General features: G+C 38.7%; 2 protein-coding genes across 5 annotated transcripts in view; both read right to left on the minus strand.

The window, feature by feature from the left end:
• Window positions 1-106: 106 nt before the first annotated feature.
• On the minus strand, window positions 107-13,814 carry LOC121907223 (motor neuron and pancreas homeobox protein 1-like). 2 transcript variants are annotated; one of them, XM_042426664.1, is made up of 5 exons: window positions 13,798-13,814; window positions 10,957-11,015; window positions 3,725-3,953; window positions 2,464-2,624; window positions 107-1,387 (listed from the first exon to the last, which is right to left on the minus strand). In XM_042426664.1, the coding sequence occupies exons 3-5, from the start codon at window positions 3,912-3,914 to the stop codon at window positions 1,055-1,057; spliced, it is 684 nt and encodes a 227-aa protein (XP_042282598.1). In that variant the 5' UTR covers window positions 3,915-3,953; window positions 10,957-11,015; window positions 13,798-13,814; the 3' UTR covers window positions 107-1,054. The 2 variants fall into 2 exon arrangements, with proteins under 2 accessions (XP_042282598.1, XP_042282597.1); XM_042426663.1 differs by lacking the exons at window positions 10,957-11,015; window positions 13,798-13,814 and having other exon boundaries at window positions 3,725-4,534.
• Window positions 13,815-18,769: 4,955 nt separating this feature from the next.
• myo1b (myosin IB) overlaps window positions 18,770-23,926 on the minus strand; it is a 64,831-nt gene continuing 59,674 nt past the window's right edge. For all 3 annotated transcript variants that reach the window (XM_042425751.1, XM_042425750.1, XM_042425749.1), the window contains 7 exons: window positions 23,339-23,413; window positions 23,027-23,161; window positions 22,558-22,664; window positions 22,265-22,397; window positions 21,710-21,862; window positions 21,195-21,325; window positions 18,770-21,095 (listed from right to left, as the gene is read on the minus strand). In XM_042425751.1, coding sequence (XP_042281685.1) covers window positions 20,963-21,095; window positions 21,195-21,325; window positions 21,710-21,862; window positions 22,265-22,397; window positions 22,558-22,664; window positions 23,027-23,161; window positions 23,339-23,413 — 867 coding nt within the window. In that variant the 3' untranslated portion in view covers window positions 18,770-20,962. The remainder of the gene's footprint in view (window positions 21,096-21,194; window positions 21,326-21,709; window positions 21,863-22,264; window positions 22,398-22,557; window positions 22,665-23,026; window positions 23,162-23,338; window positions 23,414-23,926) is intronic.

A 23,926-nucleotide genomic window follows, 5' to 3' on the forward strand; every position in this document is an offset into this window, starting at 1 on the left:
TTAAAAGGCAAAGGCGACATTTCATTCACTTTGTCAGTCTGAAGTTTTTGGATCAACACAAAGTCATGAATTAAACTTTATTTTTCTCCACAAAAAAGAACCACTGTTGCATTTAAATTGAAATATATTAAATTATATAAATTATATTGACAACAACACACTTAATATAAGAAAAGGTTTACAAAATACAGGGAAAATGTCATACTAATAGCACATTCCAAATACCATATAGTATGTGCAGCCATTTCTTTCTGTGTGGCTTCATCTGTATATGACATGCAGTTTCAAAAAGATAATACAAAACAAACAGTTGAATATTACACAACTAAAATTCATGACCATATAGTCAAAACGTACTACAATAAACATAGTAGTGTTTTTCTTGCCACTCTATTACAATGCCCTAAAACTTATACTGGGTCATTATAAATCCATTACTTGTGTCTTCCTAAAAATATTTCAGGTTTCACATGTTGGTGGAAATGTTTGTCCAGCATTTGTAACAGACCAGGAAGCACCGATAACAATGTAACACTACTCTCTTTACAAATTCAGTCTCCAAGTTATTTTTTCTGTTTCTTCATCCTCCCACCAAAGTGCCATTTATATAATTTTAAGTACATGTACATTCATAGATAAATTAGTTTATTGCAAATCACAGGGCAGGGACATTGACTTTCAATGTGTTTGTACTGCTTAAATCAAAAATAAACCATGCATATAAATGTCCATTATAAGTCAGAATTATTTGTGGGTGCTGAAGTAATAACTCAGATGGATTGCTGGCAATTAAACCATCAAATGTCCAGACACATAAAGCTGGCATTATCCTGGTTCGATGTAATAATTTTTCATAGCCAGCTCGATGTGCAGGTGTCAACAAGCCCTTTGCTAATTTGGGAGCTGCAGATACAGATATGGCACTATTTGGATGTGGTAAATGAATGATCCGCTTTATGCCACCTTATTTGTCTACCTGATTTCATTGTGCATTGTTTTCTCAAGAGCAATAAACATAAAAAGACATACAATAAAAGCATGCTGAACTTTATAACTATGGGAAAACACCAGTTCTTGTTCTTGGGCCTCCCTCTTCCAGCTCCTCCTCTAAATAAGAGCTGTAGTTCCCTGTTCCTCCTCCTGCATGCCTCATGACGCCTAGACAGCCTGAAGAACCTGCTCTCAGATCCTCTATCTCCTCTTTTTCATCTTCATCCTCTCCTTCTTCTTCATCCTCCAGGCTCGAGCTGTGAGAGTCACCCTGAGGCTTGGCACTGTGTATACCCATCTCAGTCCTTTCTGTGTCAGTCAGTGCGGAGGTTGCTTGTTCCTTGGCTTTGCGACTTCTCTTCCATTTCATTCGTCTGTTCTGAAACCAGATCTTAACCTGGTATAAAAACAACAGGAATCACAATGGAGTTAAGATACTTTGAGAAAAATCTTCTCTTGTTGTCGGAGAGGAGGAGGATGGTAATAATTTTGATATTACAGACAATATTTAAACAAGGCTGGTGATGAACAAAATTTTAAAAAGCAGGGACTTGGCAGGATACATAGCTGCTTTTACTTCTATTAAAGGGCTGTTTCACCCAAATCACATAACACATTTTTTTTAATATTTCCCCCAAGTGGTATCCAGCCATTCAGATATTGTTTTAATTTTGTTTGCTAGGATTTTGAGAAATAGACTTCTGCCTTTAATGAAGGTGAGTGTATTTTGTTTGTGGTGCTCAAAGCACTGATGAAATACACACCAAAGTAATGTGTTTGAATTCAGGTGTAATAGTATCTTTCGTGTTTTTAATGAAAGTCCATTCACCTCAAAGCCAGAGTGAATAAAACCAAAACTTTCAATTTGTTTCTTTTCATGTTATTTTGTTTGACAGACTCATTTGGATTTTTTTTTTAAATTATTCTTGTCACTGTACGTTGAACAAAGATTATGAAACTATCAATATTTGTGCTTTTAAGCATTATATGGTTATAGTAGCAACATAATTGGCAGACACACTGTTAATGAGCAGCTACAGTTAGCATGCTGTAGCTGCACAACAACAGAATTTATTATTTTTGCTTACCATAAACCTTATCATTAAAAATAAAACTAGTAGAACATCACTGATGAAAAGCATGTTTTGTATTTTTTTCTTGTACCATATATAGAATAGGTGAAATGTGTCTGTGAAAAGTGTTGCTATCCTATATTTTAACAGTGAAAGGGCTGAAATGCATTAAACACACATTTCCTAAATTATTATCGATGGGTGTACTTTTTAGCACAAAAAGTGGGTTTGCAAAGAAATGTATTCTGCAGGCCTCTAAAAGGTTTTCCAGTCCTGCATCTGTATAAGCATTAAATCAGTTCACACTCTCAAAGATGCCATGCAGCATGAATCCCACACATAATTTTACAGAATAAATGTGATATAATAATAATTCATTTGCAGCCTCTGAGGCTCTTACCTGAGTCTCGGTCAGCATGAGTGCAGTGGCCACCTCAAAGCGTTTAGGCCTAGACAGGTATTTGTTGAGCTTGAACTGGTTTTCTAACTCCAGCAGCTGCTGGCTGGTGAAAGCTGTCCTGGGCCTCCGACACTTCCCCAACAAACCTGCCTGGGCTGGGCCTGAGAAGGGAAAAGAGCAAGAGAGGGGCAGAGACAAACAGAGAGTGATTTTTTTTGTGCATTTTTATTTATTTACATTTTTTGTTGCTATTTACATTTGTAGCCATTTATTTTAACAGCTCCACACTGCACTGTTAAAGTATTTCACTTATGCAGGCCTATGAGTAAAAGAAAGAAACACAAAAAGAAACAGTTTCATTCTAGAGATTTTTTTTTCTTTAATTAATCTTCAAAGAAATCCTCACAGAATCAAACATTTTGTCTCTATCCCATTGTTTGGATGCCACAGGCCTACCTGCCTGTATATCTTGCTGCTTCTGTCTGTTACCATTATTGCCTTGATGTGAGGACGTGTGAGAGGATATTGCTTTGGAGAGGCAATAAAACATCATAGAGGTCCATTACCTTAATGAAAACACCGTAAATGTTATCATTTGATTAAGTGGTAGGTCTATTTCAGGTGTTACCTTAACCGTAAATGCTGCACGTTGTTTTTTTATTACATAAATTGTCCTTAAGCGGCAGCATCTCAATGTCACGGTCTTTTCAAAAAGCAGTGCCAGAACGCAGGCGAGGGCCTTAAAACATAAACATGAATTGGACGTTGGCCCACCCATCACTGGACAAAAACGTGCCAAAATACAGCATTTCCTCATGGACTGGTAAATTAAAAGGTAAAATAATGATGTGGTAGCCTACATGATGCACATATTTTTAATCAGTATGGAATACAGGTTATAGATCTTACTAGATCTTTTTTAAGATGTGTGCGTAAATTCGCTTATAAGCGTAAATGAAATTTTATTTTTCAAATTATAAGCCTGGTGCCATATTTGAAAAATAAATAAGATGAAATCGAATAAAATCATCGAAGACGTTATATACATATTTTAACATTTAATCTAATAAATTCAATCATGTATTATACAAATGTTTGTTTTTTTAAATTGTGACCTTTAAAACATTCATGTTTTATAAAGATAAACTCTGATCCACAAATTCAGAAGTAGATAAACATCATGCATTTTGGCTTTTTCACCATGTTAAGGAGGATGTTAAAGTTTATTATTAGGCTGCACCAGACAGAGTAAGCCGCTCACCTCCATACTCTCCGAGTCTGGGTATCATCATTCCAGCTCTAATCCAGGGCTCCAGCGGGATCGCCCCGGCCATCGTGGACCCCTTCAGTTGCTCCGGGTATGGCTGGACCAGCTGCGTCAAGCCGGGATAGATGAAGGCGGGGTGCTGACCGCCAAGAGCCGCCAGAGGGTACATGGATCTCGGGTGCATTCCAAAGAATCCCCCCTGGTGCACAGCAGTGAATCCTGACTGGGACAAGTTGAAGAGGGGTGGCTTAGAGAGAAGTCCTGGCTGGACCTGAGAGGTATTTGTTGGGTTTTGGTGAGGAGAGGGCGTCTCGGAGCCGCGGTTCGACACCGGACTGTCGCTGGGGCTCCTGTTGTAATACAACTCGGGGGACGCACCATCAGTCCTCTGCTCCACGTCGTGCGCCAGTAGCGCATCAATGCGAAAGTTTTTGGATTTCTCCATGGTGGTAGTCATTCTGTCCACGAAGTGCCCGAAGAACACCTGATGTCAATTCGTATGAAACTGGCCTCCTGTTCTTGTCAATATCTTATATTCAATACTGCAACTTAAACTTACCAAATAAAGTCCTCTGATGGACTGAAATTGGTCTCTAATTACAAAACACAGTATGTAGAAGCTTCAAGTTAACGGAAACTGTTGTCACTCCTCCCTTCTGAAGAAATGTCTTCTATCTGGCGCACTCCACTTGAAAAAACCACTTCACCCACTTCAACAGTGAGCTGAAAAATTACTCGCACCCAATGGCACAATAAAGTCTGCTGCGTTGTGATTGGCCAGAGTCCTGGCGCGTAGGGAGGGTATAGGCCCACTCTTTCTTTTAAAGGGTTAATTATGGGCATTCGTGCACTAATGTATCAGCTTGATGTTTAATTCTATACAAATACTACACGGTATAGCAACGTTTAAAGTATTTTCATGAGTATTGTGGTAATATTTCTAGTAGGAGTTGCTGGTTTCAAAATATAGTCAATATTTTCTGCTTAATTTCAATCCAGCAAGCATTCACCATCTTATTCATATATGAAAGAAAGAATAAAGTGTGTGTGACATTCTTTCTTTCTTTATGACGGTTTGTCTGCTATCTGTCTGACAGTTTGACCTCCCATTCCCTGTTTCAGGTGTGATTGAGGTACATATTTCTCACACACACTGTCTAGCAAGCACACATTGTATTACACATTCACTAACATGTAAGATATACACACACACACACACACACAGAAAGAGAGAGCAAGAGAGAGAGAGACTCTTTTGCCATAATTACTGTAATCTGACTTTAGTGAGATGAAGAAATTCATCATTTTACAACTAACTCTTCATTAAACTTTATGACCTGCTAAGGTTGAGAGAAACCCAACAGTTATCAGTGGTTTCTGCTATGATTATCGGTCATCACCACACCACGGAGCAGATAAAGGGGCAGTAAACCAACAGACTGCAAACACATTTTCTCTCCCTGCAAACCAGAGTCAATGTGTGGACAGGTGACACAAAAGCCTGTTAAGTTTTTATTCCCCCTCTATAATACGCAATCATCTTACAAAAGGTGATCACATATGTGCATATGGTCGCCGATAACTTGACGTAACTATGTCTTTTATATTGGCTGCAGCAGTACAGTTCATATATTACTGTACTCATAATAGCATCTAAGCCCATCTTTGCAGGAAACATCTTCCTGTCAACTTCAGCTGATTGCCGTCTGTCTTGGCAAGTTAATGCTCTGTACAAGGACTTACACTCTGCATCTATGTGCTTCTGCCACAGTCTAACCAATGGTGATTTCCTGCCAGTTCATACAGGACTGATAAGTGACAGCCATAAGTCTGGGAAAACAAACTGCTCTCACTTTGAAGACAAACACACTAACACCTGCTGAACTACCCAACATATAAACTAAACGGCCAATGTGTGCATACAGTATGTGTGTGCAGGCATGTGTGTCTATGTGTGTGTCCATCGAGGCAAATGATTATCAGAGTATGACGGTTTTTCAGTTTTTCCAGACATCAAAGTTCTCAAGTTTCTAATTAGTCAGTCTTATCTTATAATTGTAGTGTACTGAGTGCATGAACAGCAGTTGTAGACAAGGCTTAGTGTGATGAACTCATAAATACTGATAAAGTCTCCTTCCTCATTTGACTCACAGACATACACCGAGAGGCTTTGATGTTCTATTTAGTCTCACAGGAGACCCGGGTTACTTATTTACAGGTTATCATCAATCATTTCTAAGAACACAAAAAACCATATTACCCTTAGTACTAATCAGGTCTACCACAGAGGGGTGAAAAGAAAATCTATTTAGAGGAAATAGGTGCAGAAACATCAGACTGGATGCTTTACAATATGGACACATTTTGTAAACCTGGAAATGTTAACATGCTGCAGCAAACTATTTCAGTCAGACAGATGATGAATCATGGAAACAACACAGTGCATACTAAACTTGTGCATCTGTGCAACTTATAACTAAGTTTTGTCACTCTTTTCTGTTATTAAGCAGGAGGAGATGATTTAATTTCAAATTAACAGTTATCAAATTCTACACTGTATTACTTATTATAAAAAAAGTGCTTTATTTGTTAATGATTAGGTAATTTTTTCCCCTGCCACTGATAGTGAGGCAGTAATGTGTGACATACTGAGATAGAAGTGAGGTGGTAAAAGACAGTTGTAAAATAATTAATACTCTGTGATCTGTTCTTCATAAGATGAGGGAAAGACAGTATATAACTCACCATATAATAAAGTCTGCACATCATATCTTGACAATGATATCTGAGCGCAAATATCACATCCTTCAAGATAAGGCTATGGAGATATAAAGGACAGTTTTTGAAATTTCACACCACTGAGAGATATTATGGAGTTGGGATTTATGGTCATTAGATTGCCATGTGAATAACCCTTGACAAAAGAGCCATTGTGTTCATATAACCCACGCACATAGTATTTATCTATTCATAAATAGATAGCAGTCATAACTTGATACTTTGTACAGTAATATAGTCTGGTCAGAGGGGGGTAGAAGGAATGATCAGGTGTATGAGTCAGGCCTATCTGCTGTATGTCTTGTCTGACTAAAATGGAAACATTGTTTAATTACAGCATTCATCTCCACCAGCATTTATTAAACCAGAGGTGTGTCATAAAAGTATGTTATAATCTTATAGTCTTAATCTAATTGATTCAGATTAAAATAAATTTAAAAAATCATACCGCCCTACAAAGGCATGCAGGAGCAGTGAAGTTGAGAAAAAGTGATTTCAGGCTGTAACAGATAGATGTAACAAATAGAAAGGTTGTAATATCCTTGTTTTATACCTTTTAAGGCTGATTATTTTACAAAAAAAAATCTCCTACCTATATTGAAATCAATATAATAAATTGATTTACAGTTTATTGCATTTATAAATTTGAATGTGTGATTCAAAGTCAGCTTAACCACGCCGCATGTCAAAAATTCAGATTAACACCACAGGCTACACAGCCATTGATATTCTGCTAAAGTTGTTATGTTAGCTTTGGCAGGACTTTAACAGGGTTTTTATCCTTCATCATTATTGAATTTAGCTACTAGTGGAATAACAAACTAAATTAACAAGATGTGGGTACATAAAAATGGGTAGTTTTCCTTTGACAGAACAGCTAAGGGAAAAAATGAAAACCATGTAAACGTAGCTTTAGCAGAGGCTAGTTAGCCATGACTCTCTCACTAGTTAGCTTTTGCTTGATGTTGTTCTCTTGCTTTAACTAGTTGTCTTAGTTGGGTGTCTCTCTGTGGCTTACAAAACCAGAGTGCAGTTATTGCAGATTCTGGTCCTACCCCATATATTTGACAAAATATATTTTGGCCAGATCGTACTTCTTGGCAGCAGGACAAAACTTTTTGACAAGTGTTGAATGTTAATTCAAATTTCTCCAAAATGTTTATTGACAAGTGTAGACTTAATGGCAATGTGTTTTGTGCCAGACTTACATCAGCGCTGATGATTTTGTTGTGGTCAATTGCATTAAATATAGCGACATTGGAATAATCTTCTAAATTGAATCATCTTACCGTTGCCCTTTGTTTGTCTATGTATAGCAGCTTTTACACAGTACTCTTTTTTTGAACTGGACTGCACACACACACATATACATACTCATGCAGAGGCGAAACTGACAAGAGCAAGTCTGGGAGACACAGAACAACTACTCAGCCCATAGCTCCTCTCTACCCTTAGCTGTAAAAGAACCATTCATGTTGCCTCTATTCATACACAAATGGAAAAGAGGTTAACCCAGTGGGCGACGTCTGTCAAACCACCATAGTTAAGAGGCGAAGAGGTTATACCGTCCCTGCATGGGGGGTAAAGGCTGATTTGATTTTACGTATTCGATTACAAAAGGGTCATTTCTATGGAGAATATTAATTGCAGTAAGTGAGGTGATAAACCAAAAAACAAAGGATACTTTCATATATTTTTAAGCACAAAACAACATAACATCAATAGCATTAAATTCATGTAAAAACTAATGTAACATAACATGGCATTATTGATCAGCTGGCAGAGACGACTTGCACAAGCACTAATTTTAAATTTCTTTTGATGAAATGTCAGTTTCAGTTGGTATCATGTAAATACTAACTACCCAGCTCATATTCAGCTTGTTCCAAATAAACCACTGCTGAAATATAAAAGTGATGTGATAGTATAGAAAGGGAAACATAAATGTAATCAACTCCTGTGTGACAAAAGATTTTCCTAAAGAAAGAGTGTTTGTGATAAGAAATGTAAAAGATTTTATGAACTGAGTGTACTTCTCCTCTCGATAGTATAGAAAACTTATTTCACCATGGTTGTGACTTTATGACCCTCTTTAGAGCCTGACACAGATTAAGAGGGTCAGAGTGTTAATAAAGTAAAATATTACTATATTTCCATTTGGGCAGAAGAAGAAAATCCCCCTAAATCCCCAACAGATAGAGTATAATAAGGCCTGTTGTTCTCCTGCTGTCTGCAGCGTCCTATTGTGGAATCTAGTCTAATATCTGCTTCTGGTCTCTATTGTTGTGTCTATTGTCATGCCCCAGTTTTGCTCTGATTGGTCTAATGGACCGCAGGGGAATAGAATACTTCCTGGTTGAGCAGAGGTGGGTGTCCAAGGGTTGCAAGGTTCAACGTTGTTTAAAATGAGTTGATTAACGATGGCCGTCACAACTGAGACCAGGACATAATGAGGAGGACAAGAGGGAGGAGCGGAGGAGGAGAAGAGGAGGGGATGGAAGGGAGGAGGAGAGCTGAGACTGGATGATTATTACTTAGCACAGTAAACAGTGAGATGACAACAAAATGAAATGAGACCTCAGGGTAGAAGTGGAAAAGCGGGAGCAGGAGGAGGAAAGGAGAGGAGGCACATAGCTAATTAGTCCTAAACAGAGGTCTATGAATGAGAGGAGGAGACAGACACACGTAGAGCTGTTTAACACACAAAGACAGGGGCAGTGACGGGGCAGCAGAGCGGTGGCGGCGGAGAGTAGTTAAACATCTGTTGCACTGTGGGACACCCAGACTGCTCTGCAGAGTCAGGATCCCATGAGTGTTATTACCCAGATATGTTTTAACACAAAAACACGATGGCTGTAAACTAGTATAAACTCAATTGACTATAGGAAGATTTGGCTGAGTGAAAACCATGTTCTTTTGACAGTTGAGACAATTGTGGATACATAAATGAACACAAATCATGAAAGATTTTGGTGGATTACTGGAATCATACAGAACTTTTGTCATAAAAACACTTAATGAGTGCTCAGTCCTTGCAAATAAAACATTTTAAAATCAGAACAACAACTCGAGTCCTTCAATAAATTTTATTGTGCACTTCAGAGAAGGGAGCACAAAGCAAGAGTCAAACACACTACGCATACCGTGACCAGGCAGTCTCTGGTAGGCAGGGCATACAAGTTGATACACTAGATATGTAAGTATCAGCATGTACAGAGCGAATTAAAGTTGGGGATTAGAATCAATCTTGAACACAATTTATCCTCCAAATATGAAAGAGAAATTTAAGCATGCATATATACAAAATCATAAATTATAATGGTCAACTCAAGCAAGACTGAACCTGGATAGCACTGGACTTACAGTAGCTGTTGACAGACATTCTGGGGATGTTTGTGCAAGTGAAGCAGATCTTTTTTTTTAAATTATATTAGACCTTTAAATAAAGTACTTGGTAAAGAGAAATTAAACTTACCTTTTTAACTACTCTATTGAATTATATAAATATTATTAAACTAGTCTGAACCACAATGCTGTTGCAGAGAAACTGAAATGACAGAAAACACAATGTTGATTTCAAAAAGCAATCATAGTGTAAAAAAAAGAAATGAAACCTGCAATATCACTCAAAAAGTTAGCTTATGGTCCCTGAAGTTTCAGAAAACAGCTGTAAAATTGCTCTAAACACCTGGGCAAATGAGTCACCAGATATTTCGTGGTACCAGATTTTGCAGGTGTTTGGTCATAAACCAAAGTTTTGGACAAACGGCTCTATAGAGGAAAGGTCAGGGGATCGCCAATGTTATTACAAATCATCCTGTGGGGAACATGAATGTCCAAATGTACCACATTTCATTGCAATATATTCAAGAGTTATTGAGACATTTCACATTGAACCACAAAATTCAACCTCATGGTGGGGCATGATTCCTCCTCTGGGGACATTGAATATCTGTACCAAATTTCATGGCAATCCATCCAATAGTTCCTGAGAAATTACACTCTGGACTAACATGGTGTATCAACCACCCAACCATCTGACTGACATTACCATCCCTACAAAATCCAACAATGGAAGGATAAAAGATGGCGTGGTTGTGGAAGGGATATCATGCGGCATTTTGACCCATTTTGCTTCTGTTACCTATTTTCTGTCTTGAGTGTTCAGACATGCTCCCCTCCTCCTTTTCTTTCTGTGTATGCATCTTTCTATGACTACTCCTGCATGTTTAATCTAGTCCTCATCATTCTCTCCATCCTGTCCGAGTGGAGACAGTTCAATTAGCCTTGTGGTCCATGGACACTCCCACCAATTCATGTTTGCTGGGTTTAATCAGATCAGTTGTGTGTGTATGTGTGTGTGTTTGCTTGTGTATGTGTGTGTGTGTGTGTGTGGAAGGGTTAGGGTTAAGGGATGAAGGGAAACACATAACTCTTTACCACCTTACCTGACACAGTCATATCATCTCTCCTCTCTGGCTTTTTATGTCTCCTCTTGTTACTGCACCTGATGAAACCAGATGAAAAGCACACTTATTGTTGAAATGAGGCGGATTATATGAAAAGTCTCCAATGTGCGTCCATCACAGGTTTCTAGCAGTCACTTCATAGCCCTCTATGGCGATGTTGCTACAGTCTGTATGTAAGTGTATATTTAAATGGCTCGCATGATGATTTATGGCTTCAAAGCAATTCAGATAAAAGAGGCTATCAACCGGATTTTCATCCACTTTTATATTGGTGACATACAGCCACTACAATAACATGTTTTTCACTATGGCTGTGCACTATAGCTATCTGAATACAAATTTACTGCCACAGAAATAGCTGAAACGCTACAGCCAAATTCTATATGTGTCAGCTACTAAAGTCAGTCAAAAATAAGGCTAATTCTGTTGAATAAATGCAGGCAAAAAGGGAAATATATGATGAAAAAGCCTCGTTCCAGGCTAAGAAGCATGTCATCGTTTGAGAAAAAGTAACACACTCCCAAATAAACTTTTGTAATTGTAAATGTACGCAGTGTATTTTCGACTATGTCATGTTTCTGTGTCTTCTTGTTTCCAGAGAGGCGGTTGTGTTAGAGAGGGGCTATCTAGGGGTTAACGGGGGAATTAGCTTTGCTTTAATTGGTCGTTTTGACAGAGGTGGGACTGACAGGCTTAAAGGAGGGGCTGTCACTGCTTGATGTATGTTGTCCCACACTGAAGAGATTTCATTTCCCTAATTGAGCCCCCCCCCCTCGCCCTCACTTTACACCGTCTCTGGTCTTGTTTTGCTCTACCTTCTGCCCGTGTCTCCTCTGCTTCGACCCACCCTTAGCTTCGTTTTTGCCCCCACCCCAGATGTTGCTTGTCTAATGGCAGTTGGAACAAATTAATTAGTTACACTAAAATGCAATGAAAAACCAGGTGCTGAACCGATTAACTTCATTAGAGGCCATATGAACTTGTTAATGAAAAATGATTAGCCTATGCTCACTGTCTCACTCTGAGCGCTCTCTGGTCTAAAAGGTCGTTTCGCACAGCCGCAAATGAACTGACAACTGAACCTCTGAGGTTAAAAAAAGGTTTATACGCTGAAGAGCCAAAGAGAGTCCAGTTTGAGTTATTAGTTATTAAATTTCAGGGATTCTTGCACTATAGTGTGAAAAGAGGATAAAAAGCCTTGGTGCTAGGAGTGGATTAAAGACAGTGAGTAAAACGTCATAAATCCTGGCTTTTTTCAGGCATTTTCCTACCACAGTAAGATGTAATGAGCAGGGAGTAGAGAGCAGCTGAAATGAAAGAAGAAGGTGATGGTAGGAAAAATACATGACAATGTTATTTTCATAAATTCTCAGGTCTGGAATGTCACATATGTGTGTGTGTGCATACAAGCTCCTGCCTAATGTCTGCAAATAAGCTCCTAATGATGTGTGTGCAGCTATTTGCTTATCCATATCACTTCCAGCTGCTTGTGTTCACACACATACTCACTAAAATACACTGATATACATGCAGACATGATGAATGAGCATAGTGATAGTACAAGCTATTCATTAGATTATTATTACTTTTGTTTGCCAGTTATTTGTTTTGTTTAGTTACTAGTTTGTTTAGCATATTTAGTTTACTGGTATTTAGTTTTATCTTATTTTCTTTTGTGAGAATTGTGTAACACTGTGCAGCACCTCAGTAGGTAGGAAGCTTGATTTTGATTCTGGACAAACAGCCACTACAGTGATGATTTATATTTTACTTGCTCAAACCTAGCCATGCGGGTATCCTTGCAGCAATAACACTGTCCATTTACCTGTGTCTCTTCTTTTTTTAAAAATAGAAAAGACAACTCTACAAGAAAGAGAGATAGAGAAATTTTAAGTGAGCAATTTGTTACCACAGATTTTTCTTGGTTACCACCAAAGCTCAGTTTCTCAGTTTAGGGCAAAAAACTTCATAAATATGAGAGCTGATATGTCCAGACTCCAGTCAGGGATACTTACTTTCATGTTTTCAGCCAAGCTAACAGCGTGGCTAAAGGAATTGCAATATTAGTCAGTCTGTCTGTCAACCACTTTGGTCCAAATTTAAATATCTCAACAGTAATTTGATATAATATCACAGAATTGTGTGTATATATACATGATCCCCATTGGATGAATACCTGTGATTTTGAGGATCCTCTGATGTTTCCTCGAGTGCCACCATGAGGTTTACATTTTTGGTGTTAGTGGAATATCTCTGCAACTTCGTCAGGATGAATTGTAATAATTTTGGTAACCTGACTTTCCATTAACGGCATCATCAGGTCAAATTAACTTTGGTTTATAACCAAATATCTGCAAAACTAATTACATTCCCATCAGCCTGAGCTGTAGTTTGTGTTCAGTGCTAATTAGCATGCTAACAAGGTCTACTATGAAGGTAAACATAGTAAACATTATATCTTCTAAACATCCACATGTTAGCATGCTGACATTAGCATTTAGCTCAAAGCACTGCTGTGCCAAAACAACCTCAGAAAACTACTACAACATGGATTAGATTTAGTGTTCTTATAATTAAATTAAGCATATAGCTAAATATTTGACATTATATATCAGCTGAAGTAAGCCTTTTTGTCAGGTGACAATGTAAAAATGTCACCTGACAAAACATCATTTGAGTTGGTGCAGAAAGAAAATTGATACAACACGTAGTAGTATACCATATGTAATATATTGGTTTGCTAATTAGTGATAAAGATTGGGCCACACTCAACACATTTCTATTTTGTGCTACATGCAGACATTGGAGACAAATGCTTACATCTTGCTTCAACCATGTTCAGCTATCCACAGATGGTGCACCAGAAGCCCATTTTCCCCCTCAATCCTTAAGTCCCCTCCTCCCTACATTCTTGCCTATTGACGTGATAATGGCTACAAATTGATGAAGCCATTGAGTGTGCTGGTGACACGAGGGTGAGTGGGGACACAAACTCTCCACCACCCAGTAACACTCATTAATCAGACCTATTCCAGCCCCTGTCCCTCCCTCCAGACTGCCTGACACACTGTCAGGGGCAGTAATACTCTGTGTGGGTGTCCCTCCCTGTCTGCCTTTATTTCTCCGTAACTTTCTGTATTCTTGTTGTCTTGTTGTCCCTATGTCCACATCAGTCACCACAGTGCACATTTATCATTAAAAGAATTTACTCGATAACTTGTTTTAATAAAACTCACATAAGATGTGTTTCTTTTTGTATTGTTATTGTTATATCAAAAAGCAACAACACATTGTATAACCAAGAAAAGAGAAAATGCAAATTACCAATGACAAGAGGTATTTACCATTAAAAATCTTAACAGTTCAAAAACACGAATTCCACAAATATAATAATAACATTGCCAATAAAATGACCTGCAAGGTGACCTCCAAAGCTAGACATTCACCTTATTAATCCTACATGGAAGGTGAAAGAAATGAATTTCCCCCAAGTGACAGATAGTCTGTTTCTGGTCATGAGGGGTGCTTTCATTTAAATCACAGCATAGATTTATGCCAAAGTAAATCACCCGGCTGGTGGCCAATGTGTTGACATCTACATCCTAAACTCCCTCACTCAATAATGAAATCAGCCTTGACGCTGTGACAGCTCAATACAGCCAGTCAATACGGTTAACTAACTTCCCGCTCACATAGGAGGTGTTTGTAATATATAAATGCTGCCATACAAAACCCCTAATTTGGGTGCAAATATCTTTCTTTTGACCGCAATGGGAAGATATCTTTAAAGATGCACATGATTTAATAATTGCTCTTTTTCTCAGTTTCTAAAAATGACTGACACTTAGCTCTTGTTATTGTGGAGCTGGCAGTCATTGCCACCCAAAGTGCTGGAAAAACAAATCATATACTGCCTACAAATGGCATCACAATAGATGGCTTGAGAGAACTGTCAGTTCAGAAATTCTCTCCAAAGGGGCAGACAATATGCTATTATAATATATAATTATATAATATCTCATTGTTCACTACTTTATGACGAAAGGTTACTTATGAAGATTTCATCTGTAATAATATGCAACATCATATTAAAGGTAGACAGACAGAAAGGTTGGGAGAAGGGTGGGGGAGGCTGGTGCATGTTGAATTTAGAGATTCATTAGTTTTCGCCGCACTTTGATATTATTGACTTTAGCCAGCAGTAAATTTCAGGACTCGAGAAAGGCTGTGGTAATTTTCCAGGGGCATAAAATTGGTAGCCTCCTAGGTTTAATGTTATTCGGTTTATTTTAGTTCTCCTTGGCGACCTCACAGTGCAAAGTGACAGGAAGCGATCAACAAATGTGTAAAACCAATTTCACATGTACAAATGGATCCATAAATGTGCAAATGTTTACAGAACAAGTTATGCGTATTTGCAAATTTCTCCGTATTTCTCTCGTGGCTATACCTTTACACAACACAAATTTTTAAAAAAAATACATGTTTATGGATAGCGAAATATTTGTGGATCATGGTACACACTTGTGAATTGTCTTCTGTGGGTTACAACTATTTAAGTCCCGTAAAAACTTCCATACAGTGCGAGTGGCAGTAGTTGTAGTTGTGCTGTTGCACTGTGGAGGACTATGTGTAAGTAGTAGCTTGTGGAAGAGAAGCAGCTTCAACATGCCAGCATAAAGCCTCTTCTGGGAATGTAAATGAGGAACTAACTGATGAGTAATGAATGTATTTAATTATGTGCTTTTTCTCAAATCAAGATCTCAAATCAATTTCAAATACACCTAAATGATGTTGACAAAAGCAAGAGCTTCATGACCAGCAGTCAAAGGACCTCTGGGCCTAGAATTTCCTCCTTTCAGATTATGAAAATCAATGCTTCTTAAGGGAAGTTATTGCCGGCTCCACAAGCTGGATCTGACTGGCCCCTAGTGTCTGTGCTATATAATTACACAAATATGTCCAATTTCATTGGGGGCCAGTATCACCTATGGCCTGTCTGTTGGGATTTTGGAGCATAAAGTGCTAAAACTCCACAGTTAAAAGACCTGAGCCTGAAAATTTAATAAAGGAAACATCACAAGATATAAGAGACTCTTTAGAACAATTTAACCAAGAAATGAATTATGGATTCTTACAATTTGCAAAAATGTAAAAATCAATAGCAGACTGTTAAAGCAAAAGGATAGTAAACATTCTATAAAAAGTGTGATTTTTGCTTTTTATATAATTGATAGAACAAACTATGTTTAAAATCAAATGATTTTAGGAAGTATAAAACCACCAATATTCCAGTCATGAAGGATTGTGACCATTTATGGGTGCACCTTTAAAAAAAGGATTCCTAGTGGAAGTTTGTTAACCTGTGTGTGCTTGACGTGAGGTGACTTTACAAAGCCAGCATCAAAAATAACAGATAGCAATCAGCCCGGTCAGCCATAGCTGGAGGAGATCTACACTACAAAGGTGCAGGAACAGGGCACAAGCTATTATCACACTCACTCACTCTTCCAGGTCACCGTCTATCTTCACTGCCACCATCAGGTAAGCACTATCGCTACATCAGGGCACACAGCACTTTTCAAAGACAGCTTTTATCCCCAGGCAGTGACTTTTTAACAGTCTACAGGGCACATGCAGGGGCGAGCAGCCACTGTGCTCTTTATCTTATCTCATTTTACTCATACTTTGACATATCTTTTTTTAAATGTAATTTTGTTTTCATTGTAATAGGCCTACTGTACTTATATGTAACATTATATGTTAGTAAAAAAATGTACACTGTAATGTAATGCAGTATATTGTGAGTTTCTGTATTTTTTGTTTTGTAGTTTTTCATTAGGCAAGAAAGTACTGGAGTCCTTTAATTTCACATTACAGTTAATACATTCCTCCCATTCATTTTGAGACATTACAGTAGGCCATGTAATCAGATTTAGGAAGTAAAAGGAAACCTTAATTGGGGTACCAGCACCAGCACCAATTAATGTAAAGGGTGATTATTCACAGTGACAAAGCTGCCACTCAGCAGTGGTTTGGATATCAAAATGTTATCTCAAGCCATACACATTTTCAAAAAATTGGGATTAGATTTCATCACACTGAGTGGTACAATTTAACAGTCACATCATCTACTCCTATTGGATACTCAATGATAATTTCTGGGTCTCTACAAGCCCATAACCAAACTTTGTTAGCTTGTTAGTGAGAGAGAGAGATAGAGAGAGAGTGAGAGAGAGAGAGAGAGAGTTGTGGCCAACAAATGTCCACCCACTCCATCTATTACTAGACAGGGAAGATTTCACGATCAAGATAGGAGGCACACCTGCATGTGTGTGTGTGTGTGTGTGTGTGTGTGTGTGTGGTCTAGGTATTCCTCATGTTGTGGGAATGTAATTCTGTTTGCACAGTCATGTTGTATGACTACATTTTTTTCTACATTGCATTTGTTGCCAGCAGCACTACAATCCACTTCAATTGATAGGATTTTGGACAGGATGTGAAATCCCAACAGGACAGTTCCCCAAGACATCCAGCTGTTTGCAGGCTCTCAGTCTGCCTACTCACTTTGCAACATATTGTATAAATGGTTCTGCAGGAAAACCTTTATACAAAATTTTGCATCACAATAATATAATATCTAAAATATTAAAAAATATATTGAATGCCAATCTTATATGTATTATTAGAGTATGTTTTGTGCATTTATGTATTAGAGGACATTTAGGTATTAAAGCCAGTATCATGTCACTTCTCTAATGCAAGACATAGCTTTCTAGATTGGTAAGAATACATCAAAATGACAATTTACCTGTTGTACATCCTCCTTACTTTCTTTTTTGTTTTTGTTGTAATACCATTTAAAATCCATGGGATGTCGCCAAAGATCACCAAATCTCTGAAGTAATATGATTCTACCTCCCACCCCTCTGAGAGATGATAAGCATGTTCACCTCTCATTAGAATCAAATTAATATCATTATGATCCTTCATTATAAAACTATGTCCTGTAAGTGCTAGTTCTTGTTTCCATCAAACCTAGAATGGTGGTACTTCATATTCAGGAAGGAACCATTATAATAATCTTTATTTTTTTTCCACAAGGACCTTGTCTCTCCAGAACTCACTTCCTGATGTGTTGCTTTGGCTTTGCAGGAGATGGGATTGTACATTGTATAGTTCCTTTGCACTCCCAGTGAGGGTTGAATATCCACGGGGAGGCTGGGACTCCTCCTTCCTTTCCCAGCCTTCCGAGTGGTGGGAACCGGGTACTGGGCAGCCCAAAATGGTATGCTATTTTTACCACTCTGGGCTCAATCTGAGGGCTGCTCCCTGGAGACCTGTTGCCGGCAGCGCTCCCCAAGCCGCGGAATTTAACCCAGGACAGCTCTCCCCAGATGTGATGGAAAACATCTGGCCAGCTGCTTGACTACAAGGCCTGCCTGCCCAGCCCCAATGCAACTAAGCCCCATAAGACTATTCAGTCCCAACCAACCCCCCTGTTGATTCTGCTGATAAATAGCAACCAAGACCCTCTCAGGAATGTGAGATTTAATAATCTGTTGTACTATGTGGTTGATTTAGACTGTTGCTTGTACACTGTAGGTTAGATAAAAAGACTGTTCAAAAGGCTCTGTACATGGAAAATGCCCTGTAACATTGTGCATCTGTCATTCAGTATCAATTGAGGGTCAGAAATATCCTTTATGGGTATGTGTGAATGGCTAAAATTAGTATCTCCGGAATAAATACTATAATAACAATGCAAAGAATGTCACAAACTCCCACAACATTTATTTATTACTGATCTTTATTTAATTTAAAAAAGATTACTTGTAAATGTTACATTGAGTTCTATTGAAACATTTCCATGTTCTGTCTCAGCACAGGTTTACATTAGGCACACAAGAATGCAGACATCATTTTTGCAGTTCTAGCCATTGTTCAAATACAAAACACAGAAGAGAGGAGAGGGGAGGGAGATGTCACCCTTAGCAAAATTGCATTTAAACTGTGCAGAGCCAAGGAACAAATACATCAAGACTGGCGTTAAGCTCAGTTGTTCCTGTGCAAGGGACAGGAACAACCGATTTCTCAAATCCCTATGTCGTATGTGACATGAAAAAATACAAAAAACAGCCACAAACCAAGGTACATCGGATTGCAAAACACGACTAGACCAAGTGTTATTCCCTCAGAGAAACCACTGGTTGACTTAGAAATCAGTACAAACTACCAGTACAACCAAATAAAGATTATAGTCAACATACCTGAAAATATAGCGCACTGTTGCTTCTTTGATAATCAAATTTGGCTTGTGTGTAAATATATACCGAGTACTCGAAAGGTGGAAAAGCTGTAATTGCTCAATTTCTTCTGATACATCAAAAATATCTATGGTCACGTGTGCTTAATATTTGGTCTTTCCCCCTTGAAAAATAAACATTAGGTCAGAGTGGGTCAAGCACTACAATAGCTCAAGCTGCAGTGGCAAAAACAGCTATTTCATAAACACAGCATTTAAAGTTAGGATACTAAAGAAACCCTTTGTCCATGCCAGGGCTACAGCCTAAAGCCTATGTACAGCTTGTGATGGCGACTTCTATTGGTGGTCACTACTGTTTAGCCAGGAAAAGAATAATCAAGAGAAAAAAAAACATTATTTATTGCACGCAAAAGAAATATCAATGTCAAGGGTTTCACTTTGCACCAGAGAAACTGAAAGCTTTAAAATCGGGTGAGGACATTACAAAGGGTCTGGGTACCTTTGCGTCTTGTGGTCGGGTATACTTCCACTGGAATGTCTGCACTGCCTTTGTCAGTATCCTTAATCAAGTCCCACATAATGCTTCTTTGATTCATACATGACATTCTACGTGTTACTGCCTTTGCAAAACATTGGATTCAGTTTACAATAACTCTTTAGAGATTAAATAAAGCTTGGAAATGGTCACAAACTGTACTGTGCTAGTAGGGAATAATGGAAGTTGATCACATGTGCAGTGCTGTCAAAGATGACAAGAATCAGCCACTACAGGATGATATACCCCCCCTTTCAAAGAGTTTTGCTGGCAATCATATTGTCAATAACAGGAACTGAACAGGGTCCATCACCTATATGGTTTTTCTATGTCTGTATTTGTACACTGACACGTGACAAGTCATGGGACCTGTTCAATGGCACATAGGAATTGCGGATACAAAAAGTGGTTTTACAATAATATAGCAAATTACATTTGACTCCTCAACTGCCCGCTGTGCTTTTTTTTTTTTGTCAGAAAAAATATATAGAAAATAATACAACATACAATCAAATTCATTTTCAGGTCATCATCTTTTGGTTACACCGAGGTGAAGACAAGTGCAGTATTCTCTTCAGAGACACTAATTCTGACAGGCCGAGCCCAAAAGTTCCCCATCCGTCTCACATTTTAAGACAGAGATACTTAAAAATGGATCAGTCGAGGCCAGTTGAGGCTGGAGCTTGTCACAAGGTTCTTATAATAACAACATTATCTCAAAAGACTGATTCGACATACAGGCAGAACAATCATTATCAACATCACCATTGGTATACAAAAATCTCTTGTGCCCACAAGATTTTTTTTTTTTTCATCCGTCTTCAACTCTTTACCCCAGTTTTACAAAACACCATTGAAACATTTCACCAAATTTCTGTGGCATGCAACCCCGACAAGGGCTTTCTTTGCCAAAAAAGGTGGCACATGGTTACAGCTATAGTGGTGCCATGGTAACTCTGATAAGAAGAGACTGAAGGAAAAAACGAAAAACAAAATTAAAAAAAAAAAAAAAAAAAAATCGCAACAAGCTCAAATAACTGCACTGTCATTTTTGGGCCCATTGTGGGCACTGGGGTGATGGTTCTTGAGACCAGAGTTTTCGGAGTGGATGGTGGTTTGGTGTTTTAATCGTGCCCAATCTGAGCACTCAAGAACAGCACTGGAGAGGTGTTGAGGGGGATGCTCTATGCTGTTGCGGGTACTGACACCTCCAGCAGGCGGTTGTTCTTACGCTTGCAGGACACACTGTTGCCGTTCTTGGCGACTCCTTGGATGAATTTGACGCATACTTTGTCCTGCTTGAACTGCACCAGAAACCTGTTATACAGAAAACATCATTGAACAGGATGCCGGTGGAAGATGCATATTAACACGTTTCAACCTGAAAACTGAATAGAACTCTGCATGCTCTCTTACTCGTCTGAGATGTCAACGTTGAGCTGCTCCCTGTCCGCAGCGGTGGAGCCGATGTGGTGGAGTTTGGTGATGATCTCAATCAGATGCTCGCTGCTGAGTAAGAAGTCTCCTTTGACGGCTGAGGCTGACCCCTACAGCAAAATAATGATGGAACGGGCATCAAAAACACAGATGCACAATTGACCACCATTTAACAACATTAGTGTCTAAGCAGACCTTAAAGGAATAGTGAGAAGATTGATACTACTTTTATGTTTAATACAGATAGAACAAACCAGATACTGGACAGAGCCAGGTTAGCTGTTTCACCTTTTTTCCAGTCTTTACGCTAAGCTCAGCTAATCCCTTACCCCCTCTGGCTCCATATTTTTTGCAAGGAGAGTGGTATTGATCTTCCAATCTAGCTCCCGGCAAAAAAGGGAATAAGTGTATCTCCCAAATTGTCGGACTATTCCTTTGACTTGATCTGAATCATAATTCCACTACAACTATAAATCACAACAGGTCTCCCTCACCTCCTTAAGTTTGAGAGCGAAGAAACCATCACTCTGTGTGCTGACTGACACACTGGTGAGGTCCGGCAGAGGGACGCTGGCCTTCACCTGGCCTGTCTTCTGGTCAGCCAGGACAACGCTGTTCTTAGTCAGCAGGAAGATCCGAGCTGTACCCTGCGAATGAGAGCAGATCCAGTCCGTCAATCTGAAATTGTGCCTCTCACCTCCACATTATGGCAAAAGGCAGATGTAAAGGCTGAAATTGTTTTTTTTGGTTTGTTTTTTTCTCTGGGGCAGGGTTAAGAGTAAGAAATAATACATCTATCCAAGAAATGTCCGTTATCTGCTGAAGCAAATATGATGTCAGTTGTTAGGATGTCAAAAAAACAACAGATTGTTGTAAAGCTGGGTGAAATACACATCAAAACATCCTAATAGTTTTGTGCTCAACGAGGCTTGTGCCGAAAAGTGGAGCAAGACTCTAAACAGCAGGTCACGATGTGATCACAGCTTATATTTTTTGACTTTTCAGCTCTTGTACAAACTAAATATTGTAGTGTGTGCGATCTTTCTTACCTTGCCATTGGCCCTGTTGATCTTGTTGACCACATCAGCCAGCAGAACCTTCTCCTCCACAGCACTGTTCAGTTTCTGGTACTTGGGGTTCTTGCGGATCTCCAGGTAGTCTCCTTTGAAGGGCTGGCTCACGCTGAGAGAAAACACAAGAGTCAAAAAAGGAAGAGACTCACAAAACTCATTTAACTAATTCATCAGAAAGTGAGCTATTTCCCCCATGTGTCCATACATATTACTCATATACACCTATGCCATGAAAGAAACAGAACTGTGCTCCAGTAGATTTCAGGTACCTGCTCGGGTAGAGAGCCTTTTTATCCTTGAAGATCTCACTTGCCTCCAGCTTCTCCTCATACACTGCCTTCTTCTCCTCTGTGAATGTGCTCCTGTATTTCTTACACTGAAAACACAAATGAAAAGTTCACATACAGGACTCTCGTTAATATTATTCATCTTGTAGTGTATTTTCTATTGTATTCAATGGATCTTGTGATGCATAGCTCATCTTAATCTATATATGTATTTGATCAATCATTGATAGGATCACTGCTGGTACATCTTTATGATTTGACTACTTTTGTGACTGGTTGTTGCAGCCTGAGGTTCTGGTACTTTATGCTATTTCATATCATAAATTTAATATCTGACAAACGTCTATGACTGAAATGCTGACATCGTTCTACTAGGCATCCGTCAACCAGATACAGACAATATTTACTTTGACTGTATAAATCATGAAATGACAGGTTATTTGTGACCGACCCTCCAGAGGTGGAAGATTCTCCGGAGCTCTGTGTGGACTCCGTCCAGGAAGAGGTAAGGCCTGGAGGGCCAGCTCTTGTCTATGGGTGACATGGAAGGCAAGTCCCTCTTCAGTCCCAGGAAGTACTTTTGCATCTAGAAAAAACAGACACAAGGGAATCTAGTTTGATTTCTCTGAATGTAGGGGGGTAACTTACATTTTACTGAATATTGAAAAGAACAACAACACAATTCCTTCACTCATACATCATTGTTTTCAGAGTTTACGTTTATTCGATTAAGCTTTCAAGCAAATATTCAAGTTCTACTTACAATTCTCTGGATGGTGAACTCATAGATCTTCTTGCCTGCATTTGCCCTGAAGAATTTTCTGTATTCTCTGCGGACCTGTTACAGCAAATGAGTAAAAAAAATAAACTGTCAAACACATATTGTCACCTATTAGTTTGACGTGAGGCGGGAAAGAAAGGGAAGACACTGATTTACACAAACAGCACACTAGAACAACAGACATTTGGTTAGTCACAAACACCGAACACCTGGAACAGACGGAGTTACCTCCAAGCTGCTGAAATTAATTAAAATTACAATGATTGCTTCAAATTAATTACTGAAAACTCAATGATGGTTATGACACATGACCTTCATGCTGACTTTAATTGCACAAATTGAGTTGTGAACAGGTGCACTGTGTACTGTGAGGTGCAGGCTGGTCAATTAAAATGATGAAAAGATTAACACAGCAACAAATGACCAGTGCGATTCTTCTAAGACCAAGCAGACACGGAACACAATCAACAAAACGTCAGACACACATACTTTATATGCCAGAAATAAGAGGTGAAACAAATAGTGTTGCGTACAGAAACGGCGCTGCTTTACATGAGGGTTAGTTGCACA

This window comes from Thunnus maccoyii, chromosome 11 (genome assembly GCF_910596095.1).
Source record: "Thunnus maccoyii chromosome 11, fThuMac1.1, whole genome shotgun sequence".
NCBI lineage: Eukaryota > Metazoa > Chordata > Actinopteri > Scombriformes > Scombridae > Thunnus > Thunnus maccoyii.

What these genes read in the sequence shown, in the direction of transcription:
- LOC121907223 (XM_042426663.1), bottom strand. Translation starts at nt 4,187, where the DNA reads ATGACTACCACCATGGAGAAATCCAAAAACTTTCGCATTGATGCGCTA. An exon ending in CAGACTCGGAGAGTATGGAG is followed by an intron (nt 2,625 to 3,724) that starts GTGAGCGGCTTA and finishes TTCCCTTCTCAG; the next exon opens with GCCCAGCCCAGGCAGGTTTG. An exon ending in TCATGCTGACCGAGACTCAG is followed by an intron (nt 1,388 to 2,463) that starts GTAAGAGCCTCA and finishes TTTTTATACCAG; the next exon opens with GTTAAGATCTGGTTTCAGAA.